This window comes from Trichechus manatus, unplaced genomic scaffold (genome assembly GCF_000243295.1).
Source record: "Trichechus manatus latirostris isolate Lorelei unplaced genomic scaffold, TriManLat1.0 scaffold00186, whole genome shotgun sequence".
Classification (NCBI taxonomy): Eukaryota; Metazoa; Chordata; class Mammalia; order Sirenia; family Trichechidae; genus Trichechus; species Trichechus manatus.
In genome coordinates, this window is record NW_004444122.1 from 1,174,773 (window position 1) to 1,189,857 (window position 15,085).

The 15,085-nt window shown below is 36.3% G+C and overlaps 1 protein-coding gene across 2 annotated transcripts in view; it reads left to right on the forward strand.

Moving 5' to 3' along the window:
• The window catches only part of MORF4L1 (mortality factor 4 like 1), a 29,686-nt gene extending 14,873 nt beyond the window's left edge, over positions 1-14,813 (forward strand). Inside the window, exons 7-13 of one of the 2 annotated variants that reach the window (XM_004387479.2) lie at positions 2,076-2,101; positions 2,593-2,681; positions 7,149-7,250; positions 9,126-9,214; positions 9,699-9,871; positions 10,151-10,235; positions 13,172-14,813. In XM_004387479.2, the coding sequence (XP_004387536.1) occupies positions 2,076-2,101; positions 2,593-2,681; positions 7,149-7,250; positions 9,126-9,214; positions 9,699-9,871; positions 10,151-10,235; positions 13,172-13,256 (649 nt within the window). In that variant the 3' untranslated portion in view covers positions 13,257-14,813. The remainder of the gene's footprint in view (positions 1-2,075; positions 2,102-2,592; positions 2,682-7,148; positions 7,251-9,125; positions 9,215-9,698; positions 9,872-10,150; positions 10,236-13,171) is intronic. The other variant, XM_004387480.2, reaches the window with a different exon arrangement.
• Positions 14,814-15,085: the final 272 nt, after the last annotated feature.

A 15,085-nucleotide genomic window follows, 5' to 3' on the forward strand; every position in this document is an offset into this window, starting at 1 on the left:
GGCTGACTTAAGACTTCAGTCATTCTTCAAAGTAGATTGCATCTAACAGCTTATGTTTTAACTATAATATTTAGTCATTGGCATTTAGAAATAGGAATACAAACTGAACTTCAGTTTATTATTGTATGAAACCTATTGCACAGTTTGAGAAACTAGCTTGCTTGCTTGCTTCGTTAACACGAGCAGAAGGTTGAAGAAAGAATGTCCAGGATTCCTTGCTACCAGGATTCATTGAAGTATATAGGTTATTTACTTTAGAGTTGAAATCAGCTGTCAGTATTTTTTGTGACCCCGTAAGTTGTAAAGTGAACCCCAAATTGAATGATTAGAGTTAATTAATAACAATTATAAATATTTAAAGCTATGGAAAAGTAAAACTGTTAAGGTGTTTTGACATGTCATACCAGCAGTAATCCACAGTCATGGGCTTTGTAAACTCTTTTCCTTGTAGAGTCATGTGCCGTATAATGTCCTTTCAGGCTACGCCCGATTGCATATACATCCGTGGTCCCCTAAGGTTATAATACAGTATTAACTTACTTAACACATATATTACCTTGTCAGATACATTAGCTGAAATACAGTACTGTATGTGTACAGTGTCCTGGCTGTTTCGTCAATATAGGTACAGTACAGTATTCCATATTGCTTTGCTAAGTACAGGCAGTCCCCAGGATGTACAATCTGCAGTTATGACCCAACGCCCGTAAAGCCTATTATATTAAAATTTCATTGTACATACAATAGTTCATAATAGCAAACAGGCACTACTTTGCTGTGCTCATCAAAACATTATTACTGTATTGAAGTTTTTTATGCGTAGAAAGGTACACTGTATACTAAGACAAACATTTGACTAACTGATGTTAGATACAGACTGTACCTAACTCTTCCGACTTAACGTACAAATTCAGCTTAAAGACAGACTTAAGAATGGAATGCGTTTGTAATCCGGGGACCACCTGTGTATTAACATTGTGTTGTGTTTGCCCAATGTCCAAGTCACATAATGTCCTATTTCACAGAACATATTGTGGACTTTACGTGATGCATGACTGTATTCCAGAAATACTTAATGCCAAAAGGCAAAATTAATAATTTTCTGTTTGGTACCATATAAAAAGACATGAATTAAATTCCTGTAAGAGATAACCAAGAGGAAGGAGATGTTACTTTTGTCCCCCCTTAGATGTGGGAGAATAGAGCATGTGGCATATAGAAAAGGAGGGAATATAGTTAGAAACGAGATAAGGTAAAACAGTTTGGACCAGTCAGAGTGGAATAGCAGATTAGTCTTAAAGAATAGACATATTTAAAATTGAATTATGCTGGTACTAGAGTAACTGGGAAAACATATTTTAATCTTTGGAACTTAATTTATTTTTCATTGTGCTTAGGTGAAAGTTTACAGCTCAAGTTAATTTCTCATACAAACATTTATACACATATTGTTATGTGACCCTAGTTGCAATCCCTACAATATGACAGCACGGTCCCCATCTCCATCCTGGGTTTCCTGTGTCCGTTCAACCAGCTCCTATCCCTTTCTGCCTTCTCATCCGACTCCCCGACAGGAGCTGCCCATTTAGTCTTGTGTATCTGCTTGAACTAAGGAGCACACTCTTCTTGAGTTTTATTTTATAGTCCAGTCTAATCTTTCTCTTAAGAGTTGACTTCGGGAACGGTTTTAGTTCTGGGTTAAGAGAGAGTCCGGGGGCCGTGTCTTCTGGGGTTCCTCCAGTCTCAGACCTTGAAGTCTGGTCTTTTTACGTGGATTTGAGTTCTGTACCGTAGAACTCAATTTTTTTTTTTTTTTTTTTTGAACTATGAATGCATTGGAATAACCCCAGAAAGAAGTCACCTGAAGTGTACTTGGTTTATTTTTCTATTATATGGAAGAAGTGTGAATTTGAATTTAATCAACTATCAATAAAGCTGGAAACTATATATTTACTGCCTTATCTTATCCAAGACAATATTTCTCATGAACTTAACCCTGGTAACAGGGAATTGAAACAAAAGCAGCTTTAATAGCCATAATTATTCGTATTTCTGTTTTTCTCCCCTCCTTTCAGGAAAACAAAAAAGAATAAACAGAAAAGTAAGAATATTTTTTCTTTAAATTAATTTGTTTTACCTTTATAACGTTTACATTTTGAAATTACTGTTAAATTGAAAAAATTATAAAGATTTAGAGTAAGCTTATGATACTGATGATATCAAATGTTAGTTTGCCAGCAGTGTTATAGGATGGGGAGTTAGGTAATTAGTGGTGGAGACCTAACTGATGTTCTTTTTACCGTGGAGAAACTTGTAAGCATTCATTTTTATCTTCCTGAGTCTCAATGACTCCTCCTAAGAAGTTAATATTTTTTAACAAATGGAAGATGGTAATATTATTAAATACTGCTTTATAATGTTTGATAGAGCTTTTAGTTCTTCAACTTGGATCCAAGTAACATCTATGTAGTGGAAAGATAGGTGGGTCAAGAGACTATTCTCCTCAAAGAGTTTCTTAATTAATTAATGAAAAACTATCATTTCACTTGTTCTCCCCCATCCTCCCTCCCTCTCCTCCCGGATTTTGTAAAGCACCTGGAAATGGAGATGGTGGCAGTACCAGTGAGACTCCTCAGCCTCCTCGGAAGAAAAGGGCCCGAGTAGATCCTACTGTTGAAAATGTGAGTTTTCCGTTATGATTTTGAATTGCATGTTAAGAATTTTTAGTCTCAGCCATGTGTTATAACACAATTAAGATAATCATAGAACTTTGATTCTCAAAAGCATGCTACCATGGTTAAAATCTGAAATTAAAACTTTAGCATTTTTTCGGTAAAGGTTATGTTTGTATATGTCTTTTTTTCCTTGGTAGCACTAGATTACCCTCCCTCGATTCATTATTAGATAAGCTTTATGTTTACATAAAAGACTAAGTATTTATTTGATGTTAGACTGGTTAGACTTATTAGGTCACATTAAATAGTAAGTCCCAAAATGGTTTAGTAAACCTGTTTAAAAAAAAAGAAAAAAGTCACAAACCCTTTCAGTTACTGGTATCTGTGTAGGAGTATAATAGCTTATCTAAGTGGTAAAGTGTCTTATTTCTGATTTATTATTGTTACATTTATAATTTCCCAAGTTACGAATTTGAAAAATAGGGTTTTAATATTTAACATAGTTTGCATTTCTGAAGCTGAAATTAGAAAGCAATAATATATTTAAAAACAGTGGTCTGTGCCTCACACCATACACAAGAGCAAATTCAAAATGGATTAAGGATGTAAGTGTACAAACTAAAATCATAAAATTTTGCCAGGCCTAACTTTCAACAACAGAGTATCTAATATAACAAAAGCACAAAGAGCAAAAGATTAAGTAACTCTTAAAAAATAAATAAAATCATAAAAATTAAAAAATTTTGTTCATCAAGACTTTACCAAAAAAGTGAAGGGACAAGCTACCGACTGGGAGAGTATCTTTAGAAACCGTATATCTGACAAGAATCTAACAACCAAATTGTATATAAAACTTTGACATCTTATCAGCAGAAAGACAACCCAGTCATAAAGTGGGCAAAGGACTTGAATAGGCATTTCACCAGAGGACGTTTAAACACACTAAACGCACGAAAGGATGCTCAGTGTCACCAGCCATAAGAGAGATGCAAATCAAAACCACAGTGAGATAGCCTTTTCACTCCTACTAGGATGGCTAAGGCACACACACAAAAAAACCAGAAAATAACAAACGTTGACCAGGATGTGGAGAAACTGTGGAACCCTTACCCATTGCTGGTGGGAATGCAAAATGGTACAACTGTTGTGGATAACAATGTGGTAGTTCCTCAAAAAACTAAAAATAGACCTGCCATATGACCTAGCAATTTTACTCCTAGGTATATACCCTAAAGACTTGAAAGCAGAGACTCAAAAAGAGACTTGTGCACCAGTGTTCATTTTAGCACTGTTCACAATAGCCAAAAGATGGAAACAGCCTAAATGCTCACCAACAAATACTGAATAAACAAAATATTGTACAGTCGTGTCCCCCTGCCCCCGCCGCCAGCCCTGCATCCTCGGTTTCGCTTTTCGTGGTTTCAGTTACCTGTGATAAACCACAGTTCGAAATTGTTAAATGAGTACATAGCATGATGAAATCTTGCACCGCCCCACTCTGTCATTCATGTAACTTTCGTTACAGTATATTGTTATAATTGTTCCCATTTTATTATTGTTAATCTCGTCCTGTGCCTAATTTATAAATTAAACTTCATCGTAGGTATGTATCGGACAGATCATAGTATATGTAGGGTTTGGCACTATCCGTGGTTTCAGGCATCCATGGGAGGTCTTGGAACGTATCCCCCATGGATAAGGGGGGACTACATACAGTGGAATGCTACTCAGCCGGTAGGAGAAATGAAGTCTTGATACATGCTACAGTATGAATGGAGCTTGAAGGCATACTGCACGAAATAAATCAATTACAAAAGGAGACTATATTGTACGACCTCACTAATATAAACATAACAAGAAAAGGTAAATATAGAGACCAAAGTTTATTAGTGGTTACTAGGGGCAGGAGGGAATGGGAAAAGGGTTAATAGTGATGAGAAAATCTCATTGATGAAGGGTAGTGTTGCACAGCTGATTATTGGAGTTGCTGCCAATAAGTTTTACACCTGTAGAAAGCTGAATTGGCAAAAATTGTGTGATGAATATATTTACAACAGTGACAAAAGAGTAGCTACTGAGTCTGTACAACCAAACAGCTTATGGGATTTGGTTCCTTGGTTTAGAGGTTTAGGGTCATGGTTTTCATGGGACATCCCAGTTAATTGGCCTGATGTGTTTAGTGCTTCTCTTCTACATCTTAGTTTGTTGTGTAGTGCCTGAGGTCTTAAAAGCTTGCAAGCAGCCATCCAGGGCACAACAGTTGGTCTCTATTTATCTTGAGCAACAGAGGAAGAAGGAGAGTCTGGATAGAAGAGAATATGGAATGTCTGGTGAATTGCCTCCATAAACAACTGCCTTCTTTGCCATGAGACCAGAAGAACTGAATGGTGCTGAACATTTTGATCAATGATTCCATAGGATCCAGATCAAAAAGGGTAAAATGCAGAATAGAATTCAAATTCTCATGGACTCTAGACTTTCTGGAGTCATGGAGGAGGGATGAACCCCTGAAACTGTTGCCCTGATGTAGTCTTTAAACCAAAAATATCCCCTGAAGCCTTCTTAAAACCAAACAGTATTTTAGCTTAACTAGTGAAAAAGGTTTGCCTTGAACATTATGCTCTTTTAAGAATTATATGGGATCAAATTAACAACAGAAAAGATAGGAACTTTAGGAGTAGTGAATTTATGATACTGAAAGAGGGTGAGAATAGTTGCATAACTGGAAGAATGTAATCAATGTAACTAAATTGTACACGTAGAAACTGTTTTGTGTATATTCTCAATAACAACAAAATAAATAAAACTCAGGAAAAAATAAAATATAACAGCAACCCAACAACACCCCCCTCCGCCCCCCCAAAAAAAAGAAATAGTCGTCTGTTCTGAAAGTTAGGCACCTTTGGGCAGCTACCGAGGACTTACGCAGCAATCAGTACATTTACTTATGCTGTATATTCATGATAAATGGATTAAATGTTGAATTTGTCAAGGATTTCATTTTACTTGGATTCACAACACCCATAGAAGCAGCAGTCAAGAAATCAAACAGTGTATTGCGTTGGGCAAATTTGCTGCAAGAGACCTCTTCAGAATGTTTAAAAGCAAAGATGTCAGTTTGAGGACTAAGGTGCGCCTCATCCAAGCCATGGCACTCTCAGTTGCCTGACGCATGCGTGAGTTGGACAATAAATAAGGGAGGCTAAAGAATTGATGCTTTTAAATTATGTTGTTGGTGAAGAATATTGAACATACTGTGGACTTCAAGGAAGAACGAACCAATCTGTCTTGAAAGAAATACAGCCAGAATGCTCCTTAGAAGCAAGGATGGCGAGACTTTGTCTCACATACTTTGGATGTGTTTTTAGGCGGAACCAGTCCTGGAAAAGGAAATCATGTTTGGTAAAGTAGAGGGTCAGCAAAAAAGTGGAAGACCCCTGTCTTAGTCATCTAGTTCTGCTATAACAAATACTACAAGTGAATGGCTTTAACAAAGAGAAATTTATTTTCTCACAATCTAGTAGGCTACAAGTCCAAATTCAGGGCATTAGCTCCAGGGGAAGGCATTCTCTGTCAGCTCTGGAGGAAGGTCCTTGTCCTCAGTCTTACCCTCAACTAGGAGCTTCTCCACATGGGGACCCCAGGTCCAAAGGATGCGCTTTACTCCCTGTGCTGCTTTTTCTTGGTGATAATAATGAGGTTCCCAACTCTGCTTGCTTCCCTTTCCTTTTATCACTTGTAAGATAAAAGATAGTAGTGCAGGCCACATCCCAGGGATGTGACCTTAGTAAGGGTGTTACAATCCCATCCTAATCCTCTTTAACATAAAATTACAATCACAAAATGGAGGATGACAACCACACAATACTGGGAATCGTGGCCCAGCCAAACTGATAGATTTTTGGGAGAACGTAGTTCAATCCATGACAGCCCCCAACGAGATGGACTGACACAGTGGCTGCAACAGTGGGCTCAGACATAGCAGCGATTGTGAAGATAGCACAGGACCAGGCAGTGTTTCTTTCTGTTGTAACAGGGCCGCTGTGAGTCGGAGCTGACTCGACAGTTCCTGACATAAACTACATGTATTCAAGATGCAGCTTCTACGTAGTCATGTTTGGGATAGTCATTTGGATATCAGTGGTAAATATGAAAATACCAAGTTAAAATCGATCAAGTCAGGGTGTTTATTTCCACAAAAAGAGGAAAGTTGTTAGAGGATTTTATTAAAGTTATTAAAGGTCGTTTGCCTTCACATGAAAATGCACTAAATGTAGACTACTTTGGTTCAATATAAGGTTCTTTTCTCCCAGCAGCTAAGTTGTATGTCTTTTCATTAGCAATTTTTGAAACGACAGTTCTGGCTGCATGGTTGAATACTTGAAAGAATTGACATCCAATGATTTGTAGAGTCGAGAAAAAGCTTGTTATTTAGCAAGGAAAGATTAGTTTTTAATTCCGTTTTATATTTAGGAGGAAACATTCATGAACAGAGTTGAAGTTAAAGTAAAGATTCCTGAAGAACTAAAACCATGGCTTGTTGATGACTGGGACTTAATTACCAGGCAAAAACAGGTAACTCAAAAAACTACACAGTTTGTAAGCTATGTTCTAGGCTGACCAAAAAAATGTTTTTTTCATGAAAATGTTATATAGACTTGAACTTCAAGATTTGATTAGTAAATAATATTTTTGTTCAGAAACTGAACAGCTTGACCCTCAGTAAGAATGACTTGGAGAAGAAAACATAGCAGGTACATAAAAGTCCTTGAGTTTATAGTGATACTCAGGGAAAGCAGAGCTGCGTTGCTGATTTATTCTGAAAATTGATAAAGGCAAAGAAACATGTGTTTTCTCTCTTTCCTATAGGGAGACGCTGATTTCAGGGTAACAATTATTTGAGAAAAGGTTCCCCATTTATGGGGGAATTCTGGCTAATAAATGCCAAAGGAATGGTAATCATTTCATGATTCTTGATCAAGTAATAAATAATAGGTAATGATTGTGACTGCTGACCCGTTAGATAGAAGGTTTTGGAGAACTTTATAGTGGATAGATCACGTTGACCAGGACTGAACACACTGATGAATCTTAACTATCATTGAAAACAGGACAGCCACACATGATGTCCCTGCTAATGGGATGCAATGGGAAGTACACAGCACCTTCTGTGAGGTATTTGTGGCCCAAAAAAGAACCTGAATCTAAGCTCATCCTAGGTCTAATTACTAGTTTATAGGAAATAGTGACATGGAGGACCATGATCATCAAAATCCAAAATGAAAAATTATCTAGGACAAATGAGCCAGTTTCTTTTAACAAATGGAATGGGTAGGGTGAAGATTATGGACTGCTTAAGAATTAGAAGATTTAGAGACATGGGTCATAAACAATATATGGTCTTTGGATCCTTATTTTACTCTGGAGCTAAACTGCCAAGGTTTAAAGCTTGGTTCTGCCACCTACTATCTGTGACCTTAGACTAGTTTTTCAACCTTTTTGTGCTTTAGTGTCTACATTTAATGGAATAATAACACCTACTTCATGGTGTAGATGTGAGAACGAAATGGGATAATTTATGTAAATGCTTTTGACAATGTCTTGGCTCATGATCTTAAATGATGACTTAATAGTATCATGGAGGCACATTCACGTCCATACAAGAGGAGCCCTGGTGGCCCAGTGGTTAAAGCACTTACCTGCTAGTTGAAAGGTATGTGGTTTGAACCCACCAGCCACTCCATGGGAGAAAGATGTGGCAGTCTGCTTCCATAAAGGTTACAGTCTTGGAAAACCTGTGGGGCAGTTCTGTCTTAAGGGTTGCTATGAGTTGGAATTGACTCAACCACAATGAGTGTATGTTCCATATATAGTGATTGTGTTGTGTGTATGTGTCCAACAGATTGCAAGTCTTCAGAGCAGTGCTAATAGGGTAGCCACTAGCCACATTTGGCTGTGTAATTAAATGTTTAGTTCCTCAGTTGCATTAGTCGTGTTTCAAGTCCTGAATAGCCACTTGTGAATAGGGACCCTGTGTTGGATTGTATATAGAACTTTCTATCATTGCAGAAACTTGTATTGGACAATGCTACGTTAGAGGCTTTGCCTTTTCTCCTATTTTTAAATTTTTAAAATTTTATTGTGCTTTAGGTGAAAGTTTACAGCACAAATTAGTTTCTCATTCAAAAATTTATACACAGACGGTATTGCAACATTGGTTGCATTCCCCTGCAGTGTGTCAGCACTGCCCTTTTCCAGCCTGGGTTCCGTGTGTCCATTCATCTAGTTTTCCTGCCACTTGCTGCCTTCTTGTCTTACTTTTTGGGCAGGATTTGTCCCTTTGGTCTATTTTTAAATATTATTAGGTGTTATTAGTTGTACTAAAGCTGTTTTAGTGTAATTATTCTTCAAAAAGAATACTGGTATTCAAGTGTGGTTTTGTTTTCATAGCTGTTTTATCTTCCTGCCAAGAAGAATGTGGATTCCATTCTAGAGGATTATGCAAATTACAAGAAATCACGAGGAAACACAGATAATAAGTAAGAGTATACACACCTTTTTAGTGTCTCAAAGGCATTTTTCTTTTAAATATGTTATTTCCAAATTAGTCATTTGAAACTTGTAGTCACTCGAAAAAATGGACGCCATCAGAAATTAGCAAAATAGAATTTCATTTGTTTGGTTACAGGGATTGGCTGGCAGACATTTTCTTAAAGAGCCATATATTTCAGGCTTTGCAGGCCCAAAGACAAAATTGAGAGGTTTATATAGATAATTACATAATCATTTGAAAATGTAAAAACTAGTTTTAACTTGAGGATGTAGTTGCTGACCTTTGGTTTAGCATATTTTTTAAACGTCATTTCGTGTAACCCTGTTAAATCCCTTTTAAAAATAATCTGTACAGCTCAGCAGTGGTTCACTGCCCCTAGTTCAGCCTGAAACTTGATTTCTTACCCTTGTGTTGGTTGAATTTTTTCATCGGCCAGCTTTGATAGTAAATTTTTTTTTTTCGTCTATTAGGGAGTATGCTGTTAATGAAGTTGTGGCAGGGATAAAAGAATACTTCAATGTCATGTTGGGCACTCAGCTACTTTACAAATTTGAGAGACCACAGTATGCTGAAATCCTTGCAGATCACCCTGATGCACCCATGTCCCAGGTTTATGGAGCGCCACATCTACTGAGATTATTTGGTAACATGCCATTTAGCAGAAGGAATTTTACTTCTTTTCTTTGGACCTGTAGTAATCTTAATTTTTTTCTCTTATCTAAATGAACAAGATGTTTTCTGAAACATGATTTTGTTGGCAGTTAGAACTTTAAAATGTTAATTATCAAAATCTATTTAAAAGTAGAGTTTCTCAAATCATCTATTTTAATGGAATTAGTGGTTGCATTTGCTTACATTATTAAAATATATGGTTATAGTGCTGCTTGGATGTAATTTTGACTTAATTCTTCTGTTTAAATAGTACGAATTGGAGCAATGTTGGCCTATACACCTCTGGATGAGAAGAGCCTTGCTTTATTACTGAACTATCTTCATGATTTCCTAAAGTAAGTTTACATATGCTTGAAAGTAAAAACATGAATTAATACAGTGTACTGAAATTTACTCAGTGATAGGGGAGATTAATGCTATATATAGTGAAACACAGTACAACTAAAGTAAACAAAATGGAGCCCTGGTGGTGCAGTGGGTATGAGCTTGGCTGCTAACCAAAAGGTTAGCAGTTTGAATCCACCAGCTGCTCCTTGGAAACCTTATGGGGCAGTTCTCCTCGGTCTTACAGGGTTGCTGTGAGTCGGAATCAACTCGACAGCAGCGAATGTGTTTTTTTTTTGGTTTGGTATAGTGAAACATAATACAACCAAAGTAAATAAAACAATGTGGTACTGGTATAGGAAAAGATAGATGGTCCATAAAACAGTATAAATAAGTACAAGTATATGGAAATTTTAGAGATGGCTTATCAGTGCAGCAGAGGAAATAGAATATTTATATTTAATAGATGATGAGGGACAGCTAACTAGTCATTTGGAAGAAAACAAAGTTAGATCCATTCTTAATGTTGTATACCTTAATTCTAGATGAGTCAAAACTTTTAATCTAAAAATTTAAACTATTAATAAAATTGAAGAAAAATGTGGGATAATCCTTTTACAATTTCGTGGTGAGAATGGCCTTTCTAAAAATTGTACTGAAATAATACCGGAAACAGTTGACAAATTTGACTGTAGAAAGTTAAAATTCCATGATTAAAAATAACCTTTAAAAAGAAGTCAAAAGATGGAGTATTTGTTACATGTAGTTGTTAACATATATGCTAATACGCAAGGAGGAGTCCTTAATAAGAAAAAGATGAACAAACCAATTTAAAATAGAACTGGAAATTCACAGAAATGACATGCAAAGTACCATTAAAATTGTTCTACATTTTCATAAAAATACAAATTAAAATATCAGTGAAATAGCTCTTGTCAGGCTGAGATTCAAAATATTTGATGGCTGTTGTAGAGAGTAGTTGATGCAACTTTTTGATGTACTTAGACTTTGAACAGTTGTATTTCTGAGAACTTACCTTGTAGAAGTACTTAAATTTTCCAAGATTTTCAAGCATGTTTGAGTTTTTTTTAACAATGTGTCAACAGTCTCTTCCATTGCGTTCTGGTTGTTTCATTTCCAGTGCTGTAGTTTCCTTGCCCCCTTATCTTCTCATCTTTGCTTTAGAGTAATTGTTGACTTTTTGGTCTCATATAGATGATTTGTTTTCCCTAAATTTTACTTAACTTTGTTATTTTTGAGACTATACACAGCAAAACATACAGCAGTCCACCTGTTTTTTACATGTACAGTTTAATGACGTTATATTCTTTGAGTTGTGTAACCATTCTCACTCTTTTTCTGAGTTGTTCCTCCCTCATAAAGATAAACTCACTGCCCTTCAAGTTGCTATCTAATCTTTTGTATTACTGTTGTCAGTTTGATCCCATACAGATAGTTATTAAAAGAGCACATGCTCAAGGCAGGCCTTTTTTACTAGTTAAGCTAAACTATTGTTCAGTTTTAAGATGACTTCAAGGGATATTTTTGGTTTAAAAATTATCTCACGGCAGTAGTTTCAAGGGTTCATCCTCCCTCCATGTCTCCAAAAAGCCTAGAGTCCATGAGAATTTGAAATTTTATTCTGCATTTTCCCCTTTTTGATTAGGATTCTTCTGTGGTATCTTTGATCAAAATGTTCAATAATGGTAGCTGGGCACCATCTAGTTCTGGTCTTATGGCAAAGGAGGCAGTTGTTCGTGGAGATGATTTTTTAATGGAGCTTGCAAGGACTCATGGGTAATACCCTTTATTTTGAACAGTGAGGAATTTGAAACAACCAAGCAGCTATTAAAAGAATAAATACACTGTTACAGAAAGACATCCATATTGTGTTAATTGAAGGGAAAAAACACCAAGCTACAATAAGGGGGTATGGTATGATTCCACTCATTTGTGGACAAAAGTCCATACTTAACAGTATGCTCATTTCTTGAGCATGAAATTGGGGTTAAAGTTTGGATTTTTCAGTTTCTACTTTATGTATTTCTCTGTTTGGATTTTCTTATAGCCATGTAAATTTTTAATTAAAATTTTGAAACTGCAGCATGGGCCTGGGCATCTAAAAGGAATTCAGGTCCTTCGTCTGCCAGTGATAAATGTCCTTTCTAGACCTGAATTTCTTTAAAATGAAAGTACTCCACTACCTGACATTTTAGATCCCTTTCAACTCGAAAATGCTTTGATTTTATGGTGTTAACTTCATGTTTAAACTTGAAATTTACTTGTAAATTTTTGAATCTATGTTAAGGATTTCAAAGAGCTGAAGGAAAAGACCTTAGATGTTAGTCTTTTAGTGTAACAGTAAATTTTTTCTTTAAGGATAGTTCAAGCTGTCAACTTGGTGTTCTGATTTAACTCTTTGTAGTGGCTGAAAGTGCAGGGGTCATGATGTTTTCTGTGAAGAAGGATGCTGTTCTTAGTTGCCATTGAATCAACTCAGACTCGTGGCATCGCCATGTGTGCAGAGTAGAACAGCTCCATAGGATTTTCCAGGCTGTGGCCTTTCAGAAGCAAGTCATCAGGCCTGTCTTCTGAGGAGCCTATGGGTGGGTTTGAACCACCAACCTTTCAGCAAGTAGTCGAGCACTTAACTGTTCGTGCCACCCAGGGACCTCAGCCTTGTGTTTTGTTCTCATATCTGTTGTCCCCTGTTTTCAATTAAAGAAGAATAGCTCTGGACTTTATTCCTCTGTGGATAGTTTTATCAGGTATATAACCTTATTTACTCCAGTTATAATTAACATCGTTTTACATGAGGTGATGATCGCTTTTGTGTATTTTAGAAAACATTTTTTATGTGGCTTATGTATATATATATCCTGTGGGAAGAGGTTTGGATCAAGATATGAGTCTCCTTAATCTTTTTAATGAATAATTTTACTTTTAGGTACCTGGCAAAGAATTCTGCCACTTTGTTTAGTGCCAGTGATTATGAAGTGGCTCCTCCTGAGTATCATCGGAAGGCTGTGTGAGACTGCTGACACTCATATTTGGATCTCTGTAAACACATTTTTGTTCTTAGTCCTTCTCTTGTACAAATGATGTACTTTGAAAATGTTGGCATATAACAAAATTGATGTATGTTTGTTTTCTGTTTGATTTTAAACAGAGAAAATAAAAGGGGTTATAGCCCCTTTTTTCTTTTCTTTCTCTCTCTCTTTTTTCATTTCAAAATTGCTGCCAGTGTATTCAGTGATGGACAACGGAGAGACATGCTGTAGAGTGTTTTATTACCTAGCTGACAAAGCTGCTTTTGAATGCTGGTGGTTCTATTCCTTTGACACTACGCACTTTTATAATATGTGTTAATGCTATATGACAAAATGCTCTGATTCTTAGTGCCAAAGGTTCATTTCAGTGTATATAACTGAACACACTCACCCATTTGTGCTCTCTCTCTCTTTTTTTTTTTAAATGGTGCTTAAAGAGCCCATCCTTTGCAAGTCATCTATGTTGTTCCTTAGGCATTTTATCCTTGCTCAGATTGTTGAAGAATGGTGGCTTGTTTCATGGTTTTTGTATTTGTGTCTAATGCACGTTTTAACATGATAGATGCAATGCCTTGTGTAGCTACAATTTCTGGACAAGTTGATCTTTTAGGAATTGTTTTTCAGATCCTCAATAAATTTTTTCTTTAAAATTTCAAAGAGTAATGTGCTTGTGTGGATGCATTACAAAACCGTTTTTGTGGCGTGTATTCCTTCTTGTATTTAGAGAGTGATTTTTCAGGTGGGTGTTCAGTTTTCTGGTCTGGCCTTTATGGGATAAGAAACGTGGCTTCAGTACCTAGTTCTAAGCCATAGCAGCTTTGGCAGTTTGCTGTCTTAATTCTCAGCTAAGAAGCTAGAGGTTCACACATTATTTCTCTATTTTCCCAAGACTTAACTATTGGGGGCATTAGGGGCATTTTTACCTGTGTAACAGCTTGCTTTCTGTCAATAATTGTTTATTTTAAGGTATTTACCCTTAAAAATGAGATAAAAGCAGCAGTGTGCTACAAAAATTTGTAAAGGGCAATATTTCTTTCCTTTGGTAGAGGTTCCAGAGTGGTCTGGACTTGGGTAGGGATCATATTACTTACTGACAACAAAAATGCAAAGCATAGGTAAGTTCAGATGGCAAGAGCTATAGCAGTACAAAGGAGAGTGAGTTCAGATGGGGGATAAGCAAATAAGCTCCAAGAGGCAGTAGAATTTGCTGTGGGCATTTGAAGGTGACCGTACCGAGCCATAGTAGTTACTCTTCAGCCTCCTCATTCTTTATACTCACTCATTCTGTGCTTTTTATTTATTTACCCTCCCCCTTTTGTCACAGGTATACTTACTTAGTCTAACAGCTACAGAATTTTGTTGCTTGGAACCTTCTAGCTGTTGCATTTTATTAGTTTACCTAGAGATGATTAAATATGCTCATCGTCCCTTGAACATTGGTGCTATTTGTTTACAGATATGCTTTTACAGTCACTTCATCTAAGAAAGATTAAGGTGGTGGTGTCCTTTTTTTTTTTTTTTTTTCCTGTATTCCAGTGCCTACACAATGCTGTTTTTTGATCACAGTAGTGATACATTTTTACTAAGCCAAGATTGCATTTGTATGTACATCTGTTTTTAATTTGTACAAATATACCTTAATTTGAAACCTTATAGGCCACTTCCTGTAAGAGAGCCACTCAAATCTTTCTGGTATGACCATTTTATTTCTTCTGTTAAAAATTGAGGACTCCAAAGAGCCTCTGTTTATATAATTAAGTTTTTTCAATTTTACCATCTTAGAAACTAAATATTTAAAACATAAAAGAATA